The sequence below is a fragment of the Lissotriton vulgaris genome, chromosome 1_2 (genome assembly GCF_964263255.1).
Source record: "Lissotriton vulgaris chromosome 1_2, aLisVul1.2, whole genome shotgun sequence".
In the NCBI taxonomy this organism is placed as follows: domain Eukaryota; kingdom Metazoa; phylum Chordata; class Amphibia; order Caudata; family Salamandridae; genus Lissotriton; species Lissotriton vulgaris.
In genome coordinates, this window is record NC_141686.1 from 320,491,757 (window position 1) to 320,512,964 (window position 21,208).

Here is a 21,208-nt window from a genome sequence, read left to right on the forward strand (position 1 = left end):
ACTTGACATCTGTGAAGAGGCCTCACAGTGTTTTAGATTATAGCACGACATGGCAGTACACAGGGTATGAAAAGCATACCTCACCAAGCAATATGTTTTCCGTTCATGAGGCAATCTTGGCAGAAGGCCCAAAAATGTACCTGGGAATATTTTTTAAAAGAGCTGGAGAATAAACACTCAGTTGCAGCAGTTATACTAAGAGTAACTGTTTGTTATTGCATATCTCATGCACACCAGACAGACACTATGCTGGAATGCAGCCAGTTCCATTTTATTGACAAATTCTAATAAACAAACAAATTTACAAAATAATCTTTTCTTTTGTGTAGTCCCCAGTCATTCCTAAACCTACTTGTATCATGAACCCAAGCATGGGGCAGTAGTTTGGAGGAGTGGGGGGAGAAGGAGGCAGGGAGATAGAGACACAGGGCAGGCCCAGGCAGCATTCAATCATAGGTCTGCCCTTCCTTAAATTGAGCTGTCATCCTACTCTCAAAGTGAATGCTTCACAGACCAGGGCACCACCTCGACACTAGACGTCTCCCCAGTCACAGATAGCTACTGAGATTAAAAAAAAAAAAAGATGAGCGTGAAAACTTGGGCTGATGAGGCAGACAGCAGCTCAGGAACAAAACCCAAAGGTAAAAAAGCAATGAGAGCCTTGTACCCCCTATAGATCAACGTCAAGCTGTGCGGCTGAAATCCACAGGAACTTCTGACACGTGCTCAATGTGTGAAAATCTAAATTCGAAAATCATATTTCTAAATTTGGAATGATGAGGATTGCTTAAAACAAAATATAAATTTACAACTTAAATTGAACACAATCAAAGTTTAAAACTGCATTAGCATGACAATTGTTAATGTCAAATCTGAAATCCACATTTCTAATATTGATGTGCATTTGGGATGGTAAGGGCCTAAATTCTGAATTTCAAATGCCCTTTGCACAATAGTCTTGATCTGGAAATATAATCTGCTTGTTGGAAGGCTGGCATTGTACAGGGTTTGGAGATGGAGGTTGGGAAGGGAGGCAGCTTCTGTGCAGCAGGAGGAGGGGGCTTTGGAGTGCACTAGCTAAAGCGTGGAGCCTGCCAAGCAGAGGGTGAAACCGAGCAAGCCATGGGGGCTGGGGAAAGGCTCGCCGAACAGGAGCATGGGTGACAAAAGGGGGTCAGCTAAAGTCTCAAACCAGTGGCCTGCCCCACTGTCCGCGGGATGCCATAATATAAGACCAGAAGAGGTTGGGGGTAGGGCCAGTGGTAAAACCGAAGGAAAGGCCGGTGGCTGCATGGAGAGAAATGTGTCAATCGCTCCCAAAGGAAATGTTCATATATCCCCTAAACAACCAGAAATGTCTTCGCAAAGGAGATGGACACATCTTGGAAATTAACAAACATAAAATGTACATCGGTATAAAGGAGTCTCACTGTTGTCTTCAACCACACAGTGCTGAATATTAGGGAGGTGCCCAAGATTGTCCCCGCCCACAGTGCCGCCGCCCCCTCTATCCTGCAGACACCCCACATCCTGAAGAGGTGACTACCCAAGCACTGTACGGAAGGAAGGAAAGGTCAGAAAGAATGAAAGAGGAACAGAAAGGAAAGCGAAAAAATGGGATGGTGAGTGGGAACGTGAGAGAAAGGCTGAAGGAGAAGGAAAGCACAGAAAAGGCAATGTATTAATGAGGACGAGAATGGGAGTGAAAAAGCAGGAGAAGGAAACCGGAAAAGAAAACACAAGGTAGAGGAAAGTAAGATGAGGAAGGAGAAGAGTAGTCATGTGGGAAATTAGGAGGAAGAGGATGCAAAGGTGAAATAGAGTGGAAAAGGAGAGAGGAGGAAATGCACACCAGATGAAAGATGCAGAAAAGAAACATCATACAATAAAGATGAGAGGAAAGACAAATACAAAAACAGAAGGCACTGGGAGAAAGTATTAGAGAAACAGGGACACGAGAGGTCAAGAGCATTTAATGATAGATCAAGCGAAAGAAGACGAAAGTAGAAGGGAACATTGACGTGTAGAGGAATTGACTGACGGATAGCATGCAAAGAACAGAACAGTGATGAGGAACAAACTAAAGACTGGGGCAAATGCTCAAGTGTTGAGATCCAATCATGCTAGCGGGATCCCACAAGAAGAACTCCTCTTCATCCTCATTGACTGCACAAATCCTGGATCTGAAGGAAGATGCATGTTCAGTCGAAGAGTCTAAGGGGGGGAACAGAGAACCCCTGATGAAGGGTGAAGGTGCAGTGGGCGAGGGATCAGAGAAATATGCATATCCGGATAGGCGAACCAAGGCCACGGTCAGTCCACAGGCCGCGTCTCACTGAATTTCCGAGTGTGCTCTTCAGCATTCCTCAGGAACTTCTTGTGGTCCTTGGAGTATTCCTCGGCTAGGTCAGCCCGCAGGGGGTGCTCAGGCTCTGGTTCCCGAACCAACGAGATGAGAGATTGGATCACTGCAGAGGAAGAGAAAACTGGAGTTAGCACGAAGGAGGGGCAGGGAAACAAACACAAGGATCAGCAGTAGAAAGGAATGACCTGCTAGAAGCAGGAAGCTCATCATGGGATTGAGTGGAGCCATTCAACGCCTAGCTTTGAAGGTGGTCAATCAGTGGAGTACGCAAGACCCTGACCCTGAGACGGTGCACACAGGACAGGGCAGAGCGATAAAGAGAGCAGCACTGATGAGGCTGCGGACAGGAGTGAGGTCTGCAAGACCAGTGGATGCTTACATGATAATACTCCTGCGCCCACGAAGATCGCTCAAGGTAGGAGCCAACCAGATGTCCTCCGGTCACATCTGATAAAGCCGCAAAGAGTACTTCATGGAAATACACGCAAATCATTTTAATTGTCACACGTTTAATGAAATTAGAACTGCACAACCAGGTGCCCAATAGGGGAGGGTGGTTTCTACATTGATCAAGTAAGCAATTTAAAAAACCTTAGAGGGTGGATGTGAAATGGGAAAATGTAGCATGGAAGCATCAAGAAAACCTGTGCAGTTGTTATGGCAAAGTCATGAAGAAACAAACAATATCCAAGAGTCTGCTATGGCATGGTTTGTGGAAGAGGTTATTTTAGAACACGTCAAGTCACAAAGTCAAACTGGTTGGCTGCAAAAAGAGCGGGACTGACCATCACACATGAATAACAACTCTCCATAACAGGCTCAACCTAACACTGCTTATGGGAACATCTCCCACATTAAATGACAGCTGACATCATGCCTCTTTTTTGAGGATTCAGGTCTACTCTAAAAGTTTTCCCCTTATGGTCTCAACATCTCCAAATCCAGCCCGAGCTGCCTCTATGAGTATTCCACTTCCTGCCAGGTATCCGAGGCCTGGGTCGATGCATGCTGGGGATATCACAGCTTCTGACGAAGCACTGCAGTTGAGGGGTGTTTGTCTCCCGTGCGACATTTGAGCTGTTAACTCCATTAGTACGTAAAGTGTTCTTCATCACAGAACTGTGGAAGCTTCTCCCCTGATCTGCTCTCCGCCTGCCCCCTCGGACTAGGAAATGTTTCACTAACCATGACTCAACAGCCAGGGGTGTTTTAGTTATTATTTTACAGGATTGACTTGAACACTTTGTCGACGTTGAATGGTCAGGGTTTCAGGGTCTCACCCTCTCCCACAGCTACCCTCTATGGAATTCTCTGCTATTGCCCTCCTGCTTCTTGCCCCAGCTTTGCAGATATGCTAGCTGATTTTATTTACTCCTCATTTCAGGTCATTCGTCTATGATGGATTTGGGTGACAATAATGCGTGACCAGAGTTACCTAGTAATTCAGCTGTGTTCTTCTTAATACATTCTTTAACTGCCCTTGAGTCAGAACAACAGGTCACTGGAGTGACCCACAGCGAGGGAACATTGCCGTGACTTAATTTTTGCCTCTTGTATTCTGCGGTACAACATTACCTCTAGCCTGTTCGGATTCTTTGTTATTGAATGTAATACATCTGTTCAACTAGTCAAGTCAAGTCAAAAAATTTGTATAGCGCACTACATACCCAGAGGGTTTCAAGGCGCTTAGGAAGGGGAGGAGGATTATTTGTCAAATATCCACGTTTTAAGCTGCTTTCTGAAGGCTAGGTGATTCTGGGTTAGGCGAAGGTAGGCGGGGAGTGAGTTCCATGTTTTGGCAGCCAGGTATGAAAAGGATCTGCCTCCCATGGTGGTCTTGTTGATGCGAGGTACAGTGGCGAAGGCTTGGCTGGAAGAGCGAAGTTGGCGGGAGGGGGTGTAGAAGGATAGTCGAGAGTTGAGGCAGTCTGGTCCGATGTCGTAGAGTGATTTGTGTGCGTGGGTAAGCAGTCGGAAAGTGATCCTCTTATTGACGGGAAGCCAGTGGAGGTCTTTAAGGTGACCAGAGATGTGTTCGTCACCTTAAAGACCTCCACTGGCTTCCCGAAACATTTTGACTTCCTGAAACATTTTACCTCTGCAAGACAATGGCAATTCATTTTAATGGTCCTAGTCTAAACTCCAATAAGATGCTTTATCTAAAACCTTACGCGAGTTGGGTACTCCTGTCCTTAACTGCTGAATATGCAACATTTTCCAACTTGATCCATTCTGCATTAAACCTGGTCCTACATGCTTCCGTCTCCCCAGCACAACGTTCTCCTCTTTCTGCTCTGAAATAAGCTAAAATAGCTTGTAGATGGCTAGACGCCATTCTGTCCCTGCCACACAGGATTGAGCTGAAGATTACACTCCAGGCCTACAGAGAGTGATTTCTCTCCAGAAAGGAGAATCATTATCCCAATAGGATCCTGAACGCATGCAACGCTTCTAAGGAACCGCTTTCCATTGTTAATTCATTGGCAACTCCTGCTCATAAGGCGCCTATTGCAGAGTATTCCCAGAAGCTCTGCGATAGATGATCCAACTCGCAGAATCTGCCCGGGACTGCAATCGATCATCTCGCTAATACTATTATGCACCTGAATTATCTTTCGATATTGTGGATTCAACGTCTCCAGACTAGTCTGGCTATCGAACCCTTGTCCTCCATCAATCATGCACCGGAGGTCCTTAATTTTACAGTTTCTTTTGAACATTTGAAACAAGAACCTTGGAAAAGGCCATCTTTAACAATCTCTCGTCCTTCTTGGAATGGAACATGTTGGATGCGGTTCATCTGGTTTTCAGCGTCTCATGGTACGGAATCTGCTTTGGCTTGGAGTCTGGATGGCCCATGAATACCAGCACACTGGGCCAATCTTCAGCCTTGCTATTGCCAGAACCATCGGCCACATTTGACATGGTCTCCCATGAGCAGTTGCTGCAAAGACTTAAGGAATCTGGATTGGATTCAATCTTATTCGTCAGCCAGAGTTCAGGCAATTTACTGCTCTCCTCGCTGTTGAGATTTTGAAGTGCTTTCTCCAGGGTTCTTTATTGAATCTCATCCTTTCTAATACTCGTGTGACTTTTCTCCCAACTGATCCACTCTTGGTTGTCGTGCTGAGTGGTCGCTCCCCAGTCTCCCTGACGAGACCTGGTATCGTTGCACTGCCTTTCATCTGCATTGTGCTGCCCTGCTCGCTGCTCCGCTCTGATTAATTATTGTGATTTGCCTATTATCATGGTGCTGCCCTGCTCGCTGCTCCGCTCTGATTAATTATTGTGATTTGCCTATTATCATTGTGCTGCCCTGCTCGCTGCTCCGCTCTGATTAATTATTGTGATTTGCCTATTATCATTGTGCTGCCCTGCTCGCTGCTCCGCTCTGATTAATTATTGTGATTTGCTTATTATCATGGTGCTGCCCTGCTCGCTGCTCCGCTCTGATTAATTATTGTGATTTGCTTATTATCATTGTGCTGCCCTGCTCGCTGCTCCGCTCTGATTAATTATTGTGATTTGCCTATTATCATGGTGCTGCCCTGCTCGCTGCTCCGCTCTGATTAATTATTGTGATTTGCTTATTATCATTGTGCTGCCCTGCTCGCTGCTCCGCTCTGATTAATTATTGTGATTTGCTTATTATCATTGTGCTGCCCTGCTCGCTGCTCCGCTCTGATTATTTTTGTGATTTGCCTATTATCATGGTGCTGCCTTGCTCGCTGCTCCGCTCTGATTAATTATTGTGATTTGCCTATTATCATTGTGCTGCCCTGCTCGCTGCTCCGCTCTGGTTAATTATTGTGATTTGCCTATTATCATTGCGCTGCCTTGCTCGCTGCCCCGCTTCTACGTTAACTTTCATTGGCCAGTAAGTCTTTAGCCTGTGCTACCCTGCTCGCTGCTCCTCTCTACCTGCGCAAAACGTTACACATTTAGCGCGATAACTCCCGGCGCTGTTCTCCGCCCTCCCCTCCGCTGCCATTTTGGGTGTTGTTGTTGTGCTCGTGAGCCCGCCCCGCCTCCCAGCTGAGCCGCCCTCCCACTGACGATATACAGCGCTTCCATACCTGAAAGCGCTGCGATCCCCTCTCCACCGTCGTGCTGAGTGGTCGCTCCCCAGTCTCCTTGACGAGACCTGGTATCGTTGCACTGCCTTTCATCTGCATTGTGCGGCCCTGCTCGCTGCTCCGCTCTGAATAATTATTGTGATTTGCCTATTATCATTGTGCTGCCCTGCTCGCTGCTCCGCTCTGATTAATTATTGTGATTTGCCTATCATTGTGCTGCCCTGCTCGCTGCTCCGCTCTGATTAATTATTGTGATTTGCCTATCATGGTGCTGCCCTGCTCGCTGCTCCGCTCTGATTAATTATTGTGATTTGCTTATTATCATTGTGCTGCCTTGCTCGTTGCTCCGCTCTGATTAATTATTGTGATTTGCCCATTATCATGGTGCTGCCCTGCTCGCTGCTCCGCTCTGATTAATTATTGTGATTTGCTTATTATCATGGTGCTGCCCTGCTCGCTGCTCCGCTCTGATTAATTATTGTGATTTGCTTATTATCATTGTGCTGCCCTGCTCGCTGCTCCGCTCTGGTTAATTATTGTGATTTGCTTATTATCATGGTGCTGCCCTGCTCGCTGCTCCGCTCTGATTAATTATTGTGATTTGCCTATTATCATTGTGCTGCCCTGCTCGCTGCTCCGCTCTGGTTAATTATTGTGATTTGCCTATTATCATTGTGCTGCCCTGCTCGCTGCTCCGCTCTGGTTAATTATTGTGATTTGCCTATTATCATGGTGCTGCCCTGCTCGCTGCTCCGCTCTGGTTAATTATTGTGATTTGCCTATTATCATGGTGCTGCCCTGCTCGCTGCTCCGCTCTGAATAATTATTGTGATTTGCCTATTATCATTGTGCTGCCCTGCTCGCTGCTCCGCTCTGGTTAATTATTGTGATTTGCCTATTATCATGGTGCTGCCCTGCTCCGCTCTGATTAATTATTGTGATTTGCTTATTATCATTGTGCTGCCCTGCTCGCTGCTCCGCTCGGATTAATTATTGTGATTTGCCTATTATCATGGTGCTGCCCTGCTCCGCTCTGATTAATTATTGTGATTTGCCTATTATCATGGTGCTGCCCTGCTCGCTGCTCCGCTCTGATTAATTATTGTGATTTGCCTATCATTGTGCTGCCCTGCTCGCTGCTCCGCTCTGATTAATTATTGTGATTTGCCTATTATCATGGTGCTGCCCTGCTCGCTGCTCCGCTCTGATTAATTATTGTGATTTGCCTATTATCATTGTGCTGCCCTGCTCGCTGCTCCGCTCTGATTAATTATTGTGATTTGCCTATTATCATTGTGCTGCCCTGCTCGCTGCTCCGCTCGGATTAATTATTGTGATTTGCCTATTATCATGGTGCTGCCCTGCTCGCTGCTCCGCTCTGATTAATTATTGTGATTTGCCTATTATCATGGTGCTGCCCTGCTCGCTGCTCCGCTCGGATTAATTATTGTGATTTGCTTATTATCATTGTGCTGCCCTGCTCGCTGCTCCGCTCTGATTAATTATTGTGATTTGCCTATCATTGTGCTGCCCTGCTCGCTGCTCCGCTCTGATTAATTATTGTGATTTGCCTATTATCATGGTGCTGCCCTGCTCGCTGCTCCGCTCTGATTAATTATTGTGATTTGCCTATTATCATTGTGCTGCCCTGCTCGCTGCTCCGCTCTGATTAATTATTGTGATTTGCCTATTATCATTGTGCTGCCCTGCTCGCTGCTCCGCTCTGATTAATTATTGTGATTTGCCTATTATCATGGTGCTGCCCTGCTCGCTGCTCCGCTCTGATTAATTATTGTGATTTGCCTATTATCATGGTGCTGCCCTGCTCGCTGCTCCGCTCGGATTAATTATTGTGATTTGCTTATTATCATTGTGCTGCCCTGCTCGCTGCTCCGCTCTGATTAATTATTGTGATTTGCCTATTATCATTGTGCTGCCCTGCTCGCTGCTCCGCTCTGATTAATTATTGTGATTTGCCTATTATCATGGTGCTGCCCTGCTCGCTGCTCCGCTCTGATTAATTATTGTGATTTGCTTATTATCATGGTGCTGCCCTGCTCGCTGCTCCGCTCTGAATAATTATTGTGATTTGCCTATTATCATTGTGCTGCCCTGCTCGCTGCTCCGCTCTGATGAATTATTGTGATTTGCCTATTATCATGGTGCTGCCTTGCTCGCTGCTCCGCTCTGATGAATTATTGTGATTTGCCTATTATCATGGTGCTGCCCTGCTCGCTGCTCCGCTCTGGTTAATTATTGTGATTTGCCTATTATCATGGTGCTGCCCTGCTCGCTGCTCCGCTCTGATGAATTATTGTGATTTGCTTATTATCATTGTGCTGCCCTGCTCGTTGCTCCGCTCTGATTAATTATTGTGATTTGCCTATTATCATGGTGCTGCCCTGCTCGCTGCTCCGCTCTGATTAATTATTGTGATTTGCCTATTATCATGGTGCTGCCCTGCTCGCTGCTCCGCTCTGATTAATTATTGTGATTTGCCTATTATCATGGTGCTGCCCTGCTCGCTGCTCCGCTCTGATTAATTATTGTGATTTGCCTATTATCATGGTGCTGCCCTGCTCGCTGCTCCGCTCTGATTAATTATTGTGATTTGCCTATTATCATGGTGCTGCCCTGCTCGCTGCTCCGCTCTGGTTAATTATTGTGATTTGCCTATTATCATGGTGCTGCCCTGCTCGCTGCTCCGCTCTGGTTAATTATTGTGATTTGCCTATTATCATTGTGCTGCCCTGCTCGCTGCTCCGCTCTGATTAATTATTGTGATTTGCCTATTATCATGGTGCTGCCCTGCTCGCTGCTCCGCTCTGATTAATTATTGTGATTTGCCTATTATCATGGTGCTGCCCTGCTCGCTGCTCCGCTCTGATTAATTATTGTGATTTGCCTATTATCATTGTGCTGCCCTGCTCGCTGCTCCGCTCTGATTAATTATTGTGATTTGCCTATTATCATGGTGCTGCCCTGCTCGCTGCTCCGCTCTGATTAATTATTGTGATTTGCCTATTATCATGGTGCTGCCCTGCTCGCTGCTCCGCTCTGATTAATTATTGTGATTTGCCTATTATCATGGTGCTGCCCTGCTCGCTGCTCCGCTCTGATTAATTATTGTGATTAGCCTATTATCATGGTGCTGCCCTGCTCGCTGCTCCGCTCTGATTAATTATTGTGATTTGCCTATTATCATGGTGCTGCCCTGCTCGCTGCTCCGCTCTGATTAATTATTGTGATTTGCCTATTATCATGGTGCTGCCCTGCTCGCTGCTCCGCTCTGATTAATTATTGTGATTTGCTTATTATCATGGTGCTGCCCTGCTCGCTGCTCCGCTCTGATTAATTATTGTGATTTGCCTATTATCATGGTGCTGCCCTGCTCGCTGCTCCGCTCTGGTTAATTATTGTGATTTGCCTATTATCATGGTGCTGCCTTGCTCGCTGCTCCGCTCTGATTAATTATTGTGATTTGCCTATTATCATGGTGCTGCCCTGCTCGCTGCTCCGCTCTGGTTAATTATTGTGATTTGCCTATTATCATTGTGCTGCCCTGCTCGCTGCTCCGCTCTGATTAATTATTGTGATTTGCCTATTATCATGGTGCTGCCCTGCTCGCTGCTCCGCTCTGATTAATTATTGTGATTTGCCTATTATCATGGTGCTGCCCTGCTCGCTGCTCCGCTCTGATTAATTATTGTGATTTGCCTATTATCATGGTGCTGCCCTGCTCGCTGCTCCGCTCTGATTAATTATTGTGATTTGCCTATTATCATTGTGCTGCCCTGCTCGCTGCTCCGCTCTGATTAATTATTGTGATTTGCCTATTATCATGGTGCTGCCCTGCTCGCTGCTCCGCTCTGATTAATTATTGTGATTTGCCTATTATCATGGTGCTGCCCTGCTCGCTGCTCCGCTCTGATTAATTATTGTGATTTGCCTATTATCATGGTGCTGCCCTGCTCGCTGCTCCGCTCTGATTAATTATTGTGATTTGCCTATTATCATGGTGCTGCCCTGCTCGCTGCTCCGCTCTGATGAATTATTGTGATTTGCCTATTATCATGGTGCTGCCCTGCTCGCTGCTCCGCTCTGATGAATTATTGTGATTTGCCTATTATCATGGTGCTGCCCTGCTCGCTGCTCCGCTCTGATTAATTATTGTGATTTGCCTATTATCATGGTGCTGCCCTGCTCGCTGCTCCGCTCTGATTAATTATTGTGATTTGCCTATTATCATGGTGCTGCCCTGCTCGCTGCTCCGCTCTGGTTAATTATTGTGATTTGCCTATTATCATGGTGCTGCCCTGCTCGCTGCTCCGCTCTGAATAATTATTGTGATTTGCCTATTATCATTGTGCTGCCCTGCTCGCTGCTCCGCTCTGGTTAATTATTGTGATTTGCTTATTATCATGGTGCTGCCCTGCTCGCTGCTCCGCTCTGGTTAATTATTGTGATTTGCCTATTATCATTGTGCTGCCCTGCTCGCTGCTCCGCTCTGGTTAATTATTGTGATTTGCCTATTATCATTGTGCTGCCCTGCTCGCTGCTCCGCTCTGGTTAATTATTGTGATTTGCCTATTATCATGGTGCTGCCCTGCTCGCTGCTCCGCTCTGAATAATTATTGTGATTTGCCTATTATCATTGTGCTGCCCTGCTCGCTGCTCCGCTCTGATGAATTATTGTGATTTGCTTATTATCATGGTGCTGCCCTGCTCGCTGCTCCGCTCTGATTAATTATTGTGATTTGCCTATTATCATTGTGCTGCCCTGCTCGCTGCTCCGCTCTGATGAATTATTGTGATTTGCCTATTATCATTGTGCTGCCCTGCTCGCTGCTCCGCTCTGAAGAATTATTGTGATTTGCCCATTATCATTGTGCTGCCCTGCTCGCTGCTCCGCTCTGAAGAATTATTGTGATTTGCCCATTATCATGGTGCTGCCCTGCTCGCTGCTCCGCTCTGATTAATTATTGTGATTTGCCTATTATCATGGTGCTGCCCTGCTCGCTGCTCCGCTCTGATTAATTATTGTGATTTGCCCATTATCATTGTGCTGCCCTGCTCGCTGCTCCGCTCTGATTAATTGTGATTTGCCTATTATCATGGTGCTGCCCTGCTCGCTGCTCCGCTCTGATGAATTATTGTGATTTGCTTATTATCATGGTGCTGCCCTGCTCGCTGCTCCGCTCTGAATAATTATTGTGATTTGCCTATTATCATGGTGCTGCCCTGCTCGCTGCTCCGCTCTGATTAATTATTGTGATTTGCCTATTATCATGGTGCTGCTCTGCTCGCTGCTCCGCTCTGATTAATTGTGATTTGCCTATTATCATGGTGCTGCCCTGCTCGCTGCTCCGCTCTGATGAATTATTGTGATTTGCTTATTATCATGGTGCTGCCCTGCTCGCTGCTCCGCTCTGAATAATTATTGTGATTTGCCTATTATCATGGTGCTGCCCTGCTCGCTGCTCCGCTCTGATTAATTATTGTGATTTGCCTATTATCATGGTGCTGCCCTGCTCGCTGCTCCGCTCTGATGAATTATTGTGATTTGCTTATTATCATTGTGCTGCCCTGCTCGCTGCTCCGCTCTGATGAATTATTGTGATTTGCTTATTATCATTGTGCTGCCCTGCTCGCTGCTCCGCTCTGATTAATTATTGTGATTTGCTTATTATCATGGTGCTGCCCTGCTCGCTGCTCCGCTCTGATTAATTATTGTGATTTGCCTATTATCATGGTGCTGCCCTGCTCGCTGCTCCGCTCTGATTAATTATTGTGATTTGCCTATTATCATTGTGCTGCCCTGCTCGCTGCTCCGCTTTGATTAATTATTGTGATTTGCCTATTATCATGGTGCTGCCCTGCTCGCTGCTCCGCTCTGATTAATTATTGTGATTTGCCTATTATCATGGTGCTGCCCTGCTCGCTGCTCCGCTCTGATTAATTATTGTGATTTGCCTATTATCATTGTGCTGCCCTGCTCGCTGCTCCGCTCTGATTAATTATTGTGATTTGCCTATTATCATGGTGCTGCCCTGCTCGCTGCTCCGCTCTGATTAATTATTGTGATTTGCCTATTATCATGGTGCTGCCCTGCTCGCTGCTCCGCTCTGGTTAATTATTGTGATTTGCTTATTATCATTGTGCTGCCCTGCTCGCTGCTCCGCTCTGGTTAATTATTGTGATTTGCCTATTATCATTGTGCTGCCCTGCTCGCTGCTCCGCTCTGGTTAATTATTGTGATTTGCCTATTATCATGGTGCTGCCCTGCTCGGTGCTCCGCTCTGATTAATTATTGTGATTTGCCTATTATCATGGTGCTGCCCTGCTCGCTGCTCCGCTCTGATTAATTATTGTGATTTGCCTATTATCATTGTGCTGCCCTGCTCGCTGCTCCGCTCTGATTAATTATTGTGATTTGCCTATTATCATTGTGCTGCCCTGCTCGCTGCTCCGCTCTGATTAATTATTGTGATTTGCCTATTATCATTGTGCTGCCCTGCTCGCTGCTCCGCTCTGATTAATTATTGTGATTTGCCTATTATCATTGTGCTGCCTTGCTCGTTGCTCCGCTCTGATTAATTATTGTGATTTGCCTATTATCATTGTGCTGCCCTGCTCGCTGCTCCGCTCTGATTAATTATTGTGATTTGCTTATTATCATTGTGCTGCCCTGCTCGCTGCTCCGCTCTGGTTAATTATTGTGATTTGCCTATTATCATGGTGCTGCCTTGCTCGCTGCTCCGCTCTGATTAATTATTGTGATTTGCCTATTATCATGGTGCTGCCCTGCTCGCTGCTCCGCTCTGATGAATTATTGTGATTTGCCTATTATCATGGTGCTGCCTTGCTCGCTGCTCCGCTCTGATTAATTATTGTGATTTGCCTATTATCATTGTGCTGCCCTGCTCGCTGCTCCGCTCTGATTAATTATTGTGATTTGCCTATTATCATGGTGCTGCCCTGCTCGCTGCTCCGCTCTGATTAATTATTGTGATTTGCTTATTATCATTGTGCTGCCCTGCTCGCTGCTCCGCTCTGGTTAATTATTGTGATTTGCCTATTATCATTGCGCTGCCTTGCTCGCTGCCCCGCTTCTACGTTAACTTTCATTGGCCAGTAAGTCTTTAGCCTGTGCTACCCTGCTCGCTGCTCCTCTCTACCTGCGCAAAACGTTACACATTTAGCGCGATAACTCCCGGCGCTGTTCTCCGCCCTCCCCTCCGCTGCCATTTTGGGTGTTGTTGTTGTGCTCGTGAGCCCGCCCCGCCTCCCAGCTGAGCCGCCCTCGCCCCTCCCCCTCCCCACCATCCATATATGACAGTAGCCCATGCGTGCAGCGTCCACGCGCAGCGACCGCGCCCAATCCGCGCCGAAGGTGCGCCAAAGGTAAGCCCGTCTACGCCCGTCCGCGCCTGGACCGCGCCCAGCGCCAGAGCCCCTGGTCCCCGTCATGCCCACCCCTCCCGCATTACTTACGATGCCGCCACCCTCCTAGCACTTAACCCCGGTCGCGCCCCCAACTGCGTCCAAGCCGCTCCTGGACACACCCATGGACCTTTCTCATGCTACTCCTGCAAATTCATCGGCACCGACAACATCTCCGCTACAACCACACCACAGAGTCCCGACCCCAACCACCTACAATGCATCCTGCTCAACACCTGATCGGTCCACAGGCACGCCATTGACCTATGGAATCTACTAGACACCATCTCTCCGGACGTCGCCTTCCTAACAGAAACATGGATGAACACCTCCTCAGCCCCAGACATCACCATTGCCATCCCTGAAGACTATAAGATCACACGCAAGGACCGTACCGGCCACACAGGAGGAGGAATCGCTATCGTCCATAAAAAAATCAATCCACATCTCTACCAGCTCTGACGTCAACCTCGCCAACTCTGAACACCTTCACTTCCAGATCCACATCGACCCCAAGACCACACTCAGAGGCACCCTCCTTTACAGACCACCAGGACCCCGCTCAAAATTCTGTGAAGACATCACGGACTTCATCACTCCACACGCGCTCCCCTCCAAAGATTACATCCTTCTGGGAGACCTCAACTTTCACCTTGAAAAGAACAACGACCGCAACACCACCACCCTCTTGGACAACCTCTCCAACCTCGGACTTAAACAACTGGTCACTTCCCCCACCCACATCGCAGGTCACACACTCGACCCCATCTTCACCTCCAGCAATCATGTCTCCTTCAGCCACACTACGGATCTCCTCTGGACTGACCACAGCTGCGTTCACTTCACCTACAACAAGCCGAAACCCACCAACCACCTCCAACCAACTCTGCAAAGAAACTGGAACAAAATCACCATCGACCAGATCTCCTCATCGCTCCTTCTAAACACCCCAGCCCACTCTTCTAACCCAGACCAAGCCGCCGCCAACTTCACCCTATGGTTATCCAACACCGCCGACATCCTAGCACCACTGAAAAAACGTCATTGCAAACCTGGCAGCAAGAAGGCCTCATGGTTCAACGATGATCTTAAGAAGTCCAAGAAACTTTGCCGCTCCCTTGAAAAGGCCTGGAAAAAAGACCCAACCACTAGCACCAAGGACGCCTTAAAAAACGCCACCCGCACACACCACCAACTAATCCGTAAGGCCAAAAAAACAGCATTCAAGGATCGACTAGACAACAACGCCCACAACAGCAAGGAACTTTTCAACATCGTCAAGGAATTTACCAACCCCTCGGCCAACTCCAACGACATCACCCCTTCTCAAGCCCTCTGCGAATCCCTGGCTTTATTCTTCCACAACAAAATTGCAGACATCCACAACAGCTTCGATAACCAACCCGGAGACCAACCCACCCGACCATATACCGAACACTATTCCCCCTTGAACACCCTTAACAACTGGAACCCAATCTCCACTGAGGACACCATCCGCCTGATGAACTCCATTCACTCAGGATCCCCCACAGACCCATGTCCTCACCACATCTTCAACAAAGCAGTCTCTGTCATAGCACCGCACCTCCGAGAAGTCATCAACTGCTCCTTCAATTCCGCCACCTTCCCAGAAAGCTGGAAACACGCTGAACTCACCGCCCTTCTGAAAAAATCCACAGCGGACCCCACCGAACTCAAAAATTATCGCCCCATATCGCTCCTTCCTTTCCCAGCCAAAGTCATCGAGAAAGCGGTCAACAACCAACTCTCCGCTTTCCTCGAAGCCAACAAATCCCTCGACTCCTCACAATCTGGCTTCCAAGCAAAACACAGCACTGAGACCGCCCTCATCGCAGCAACTGACGACATTCGAACTCTACTGGACAATGGAGACACAGTCGCCCTCATCCTCCTCGACCTCTCTGCAGCCTTCGACACAGTCTGCCACAGCACCCTTTTACAACGCCTCAGAAACATCGGAATACAAGGAAAAGCACTTGAATGGATCACCTCGTTCCTCACCGCGGACGACACTCAACTGATCCTATCACTCACCAATGACCCTAGCACCGCCAAAACTAACCTACACGAAGGAATGAAAGAAGTAGCCGAATGGATGAAACAAAGCCGACAGAAACTGAACTCAGATAAAACAGAAGTCCTCATCTTAGGTACATCCCCTTCTGCATGGGACGACTCCTGGTGGCCGGAAGCCCTTGGAAAAGCACCCATCCCGACAGACCACGCACGGAACCTAGGCGTTATCCTGGATTCTTCACTCTCAATGAACAGACAAGTCAACGCCGTATCCTCATCCTGCTTCAACATTATTCGCATGCTCAAAAAAACATTTCGCTGGATCCCCACCGAGACCAGAAGGACGGTCACCCATGCTCTGGTCACGAGCCGACTGGACTACGGAAATACCCTCTACGCAGGCACTACCGCTAAACTCCAGAGGAAACTCCAGCGAATCCAAAACGCCTCAGCCAGGATCATATTAGACATCCCGCGGAACGAACACATCTCTGGCCACCTGAAAGACCTCCACTGGCTACCCGTCAATAAGAGGATCACTTTCCGACTGCTAACCCACGCACACAAATCACTCTACGACATCGGACCAGAATGCCTCAACTCACGACTGTCCTTCTACACCCCCTCCCGCCAACTACGCTCTTCCAGCCAAGCCCTCGCCACTGTACCCCGCATCAACAAGACCACCATGGGAGGCAGATCCTTCTCATACCTGGCAGCTAAAACATGGAACTCACTCCCCACCTACCTTCGCCTTACCCAGAACCATCTAGCATTTAGAAAGCAACTTAAAACGTGGATATTTGACAAGTAATCCTCCTCCCCTCCCTAAGCGCCTTGAGACCCTCTGGGTATGTAGTGCGCTATATAAATTCTCTGACTTGACTTGACTTGACATGCTTGTGGTCTAAGATTGCATGGCCAATGTAACCAACTCAAATTTGCCACAGACAAGACAAAAGTTCTTCTCATCTCTGGCTGCAACTCATCCAAGCTATTAGTTTTGATAACTTTTGGCAGCAGCAATTGGGTTCTGCTCTGGTACCCATGGCAACATTCTAAAATCTTGACTCTCTTTGACTCAGACTTGTTTGTGACTGCACTTGTCAATAAATTATCTTCCACCCGCTTTCTATTCTTGAGACTTTTGCATAGAAATCTTATTCTTCTGTATTAACACAACTTGGTGAAACAGACCATTATACTTAGCCACATGGAATACTGAAATTCTTGGTTGGTGGGCTCTCCTACCTGGCTAGAGATCAGTGGATTTAAAACTTCACTACTAGGCTTGCATTTCGCCTTCCTTCACATCTTCTGCTCTGACAACCCCGCACCTGTTACCTGTGGCTTAACAAGTTTCTTTTAAGGCGCTTTACTGTCTTTTAGAAGAGCAAAAAAAACGTGCCTCTTTTTGTTAGCTTAGTTAGTTGTTACGTTTATTTCTTGCAATATAACGCAATTCCCTTGTGTTTCTCTCTTCCCAATGGTTTACTCAGTGCCTCATAACCTGCCTGGCCATCTGCATCCTTGTTAGTGGGTGGATAATACCAGCAAAATACAACAGAACTAAAAAGCAGCAACGCACTAGACACCTCACTTCTTGTCTGTCTATATACAATGAATCTTAGGGTTCAGCTGGAGAACTCTACCTGGAGCGCGAGTGAACACAGCAGTGGATAGCACTGCCTTACCTCTATTTTCAACACCACCAGCGACTCAGATGGCAATCATAAGCAAGATTGTACAGCTGGGGACACATCGCTCAAGAGTAAACCATGCTTCTATCCACAACTCCACCATGGGCTCACACAGCCGCCTGCATCGCCCACGAGTAAACCATGTTTGTATCCAAAACTCCACCATGGACTTGGAGAGCCGCCTGCATCGCTCAAGAGTAAACCATGTTTCTATCCACAACTCCACCATGGGCTCACACAGCCGCCTGCATCGCTCAAGAGTAAACCATGCTTCTATCCACAACTCCACCATGGACTCGGAGAGCCGCCTGCATCGCTCAAGAGTAAACTATGTTTCTATCCACAACTCCACCATGGACTCGGGACAGGAGGGTCTTGGTGCCCCAACCTGTAGACCTACTGCAGCAGACAACTAGCACATGGTCCTTTGGTTAGAAAGAGGTTTCCATGAAGCCCACCTCGCTAGGAGTCCAAATAAGTCAATGCAGAGCCTGCTCCTGTCTTGGTGCAGGTGGTCTGTACAGTAACTATGTAGAGTAAAACCGTATGTGTGGTTAAGGCTGATTAGTGCAAGGCCTATGAGCACATACGTTTACCACAATGCCCGGTGTCAGAGAACCGCCATCTTTTCGAGGTCCCTGCCAGACTACAGTAGCTGCACATACCTGGGTGGATTCACCGACTTCAAGACATTCCATTACAAGTAAATAGGACTCTGCCTCCACGCTGGACTCGCACCCACAGATCCGCTGTTGAGGCTTAAGGAACCGTAAGTTCACTGGGTAAATGTTATGAGCTGGGGTAGGCAGGAAGCGGGAAACAGCTGCTTTTCTATGCTCCCCTGTCAGATCAACCACTAGCATTCAACTTCACAGGCTGATTGTCCAGTCAATTGCTAGACAGACATGAAGTCTGCACCAGCTAAGAACTATGTATCAATTTAGCCTAGGAACTCCACCACGTCGATCACACTGATGAACAAGAGCAGGGTGGTGACACTACCCCCAAAACACGCTTGAAAATCCAGGTGTGCGTTATTTTCAAATGCGCTCTGTGTTACTAACACACAACTCCCCAAGAGTCAGCCACAATTGTTCCAACTTTTCCAACCTTTGAAAATTAAACCCGCCTGTAGGAGGGGGTAATCAGTGAAACCGCAGTAGTTTGGGGGTTCTGTGGTTTCAGGGACCCACAGGCAAGCCTTGGTACAATGATTGTCAAGTGGCACAGAGTTCCTTAGGCCCAGTGCTTGAAATGGAAAAATAGAAGTGCAAGTACTCTGTAGCAGAGTACCCGCTTGTTTCTGAGAAGTGCTGGTAAAATCCAATTATAAGTATAGCATTTCTATCCCTCTCGAAATAAAACAGCGCCGGTACTCTGTACCGGACGGTACCGGCCCATTTCAAGCACCGCGTTAGGCCCTAAAAGGCAATCCAGAGATGCTCCATCAACCCTGATCAGGGGTGAATCGTTCCACTTTTGAGCTGTGAAGGACTTCGCACAGGCTCAGGGCCAGTCACGTTAGTCGTAAGACGATAAACGTCAGGCCCTATCCTGTGACAGCCATGAGCCCGCTCCTCTTGCAGGGTTGGTGTGTCCCTTGACCCTAAAGACAATGATTCAATGATTCACTCCTCCCACCACCCCTACCTTGGATGGTCTTCGTAGCTGGTTTCCAGTTCTCTGCGCTGATTATCGGCAAGCACACCTGGCCCTTTTCGTCAACGTTGGGGTGGTAGATTTTGGTTTTGAAGGTCACCTTGGGAGGCTTGAATGGGTACTCGGCCGGGAAGCTGATTTCAATGAGGAAGGCCCCCTTGTCATAGGGTGGATGATCCTGGGTAAACAGATACACAAATGGGGGGGATTAGATCTGCATATTTAGAAGTGAAGATTAGCAACTGTGGCTTTTAGCTAATAAAAATTATGAATAAATTGTGATAGGATTTGATACACTGCCAATAACCCCACAGCTCGATCCAATGCAGACAGTTTACAAACAGGACCACACAGACACACAATCCCAGACACAGGAACCCTAGAAGAGCCCAACTGGAGCAGCTGATGACGCATGGAGTACAAGAACCAGCAAGTGATGGCAGGGGGGTGGAGATTACCTTTTACCCATATAAGATTTCTATCAAAGCCTAAAAGATGATGTAGCAAACAAATGAGACACACATGGTATTTGGAGGGGAACGGCAGCTGAAGAACAAGCAGACTCTTCTCCTTCCATAAAGTCACAAACAGGAGTCGTCCATGGAAGTAGGAAGCGTTCATTTTTACAGGGTCATTTCCGCTGCGTCATTCATGCTACAGAAACAATCTTACATACTTATATTGAAAAGAAACGACCATGCTTCAAGTTGGACATTCCAGGTTAAAGACCTTGTCTGCATTCTAACACCTGAATGAAATGTAAATGTGTGCAATGGGTTCATCACCATATGTAAAGGCTGCTTGTGAGCTAGTATACATTTTAATTGATGGAGCCAAGTGAAGCTACATGATGACAAAGATTTATTCTATTAGAGAGGGAATGCAAGATGTTATCAGCTGCGTTCTTGAGCGAGTCATTTAATGGACTTTTTTTAAAAACATTGGCACGAGTGTAGGAAATATGCCTTTGTTGCGTAGTTACCCCTTATTTTCCACCTTTTCATGGACCCTACATTTTTTGCTGGTGTTACACTGTGCACCTTAACCCTGCTAAACATGGATAAAGTGCCTTTAAACATGGTTGAACTGCCATATTCCTAATTAATATATTTCACTTACTCATATGTCAATGGTATATGGTACCAAGATGTAACTAGGGCTTGGAAGTTAAAACTAAAATGGTGGACCAAAGCACCTATCATGCCACCACTAGAGTGAGAGTGTCAACAAGGCTTCAGGCCTAACCGTGCAACCGGACTTTAAAAGTGTGAAAACTGCAATTCGACCGGTCAAAATAAACTCTTTTGACAGGAAATCCTTCCCTTCTAAATATTCAAGTCACCCTAATGTAGGCCTTGGAGCCCACCAGGTACATGGTATTTAAAAGTAGGACATGTAGACATTTAATGGTAACAAGTCCTTACAGAGATTAGCACCCAATCAATGTTTTTCTATGGGTAGTCCTATCTGTCCTTAGTAGAAAATCAGAGTACAGATTAAAATCCCAAAACTGTTTGACAGAAATGGGGTTAGCTAGAAAAATATTTAAAACAACTATTTTAATACGTATTAAGAATCCAATTCAATTGTGAAGTCAGATTTTTAATAAATATTAAGGAAAAGTACACTTTTTGAAAGTTACCTTTTCCCTGCCTGAAGTTCCTGGGGGTGAATTTGCATTTGCTATCAAGCTTCTCCCAGCCAGGGATTAACATTTGAATAGGTGTGAAAAAGAGATTTGCTTTGGGGAACCATTTCACAATAGGCTGACCTAAATGGGCAGATGCCTCCTCCAAACCTCATCGAATAAGCAAGGAGGGTCTGTGAGCATTGTTATTGACATTACAGTGTCAAATCCTGCTTGATCGGTCTACTGGGTTTACCTGTAAAACTATGGGGAGCACCAGAAAAGCAGAGAACAGGATAAC

The 21,208-nt window shown here is 47.0% G+C and overlaps 1 protein-coding gene across 1 annotated transcript in view; it reads right to left on the minus strand.

Annotated features, from left to right (window-relative positions):
• Positions 1-250: 250 nt before the first annotated feature.
• UBE2L6 (ubiquitin conjugating enzyme E2 L6) overlaps positions 251-21,208 on the minus strand; it is a 95,663-nt gene continuing 74,705 nt past the window's right edge. The window contains exons 3-4 of the mRNA XM_086953370.1: positions 19,272-19,458; positions 251-2,468 (exon numbers count right to left, since the gene is read on the minus strand). Coding sequence (XP_086809496.1) covers positions 2,314-2,468; positions 19,272-19,458 — 342 coding nt within the window. The 3' untranslated portion in view covers positions 251-2,313. The remainder of the gene's footprint in view (positions 2,469-19,271; positions 19,459-21,208) is intronic.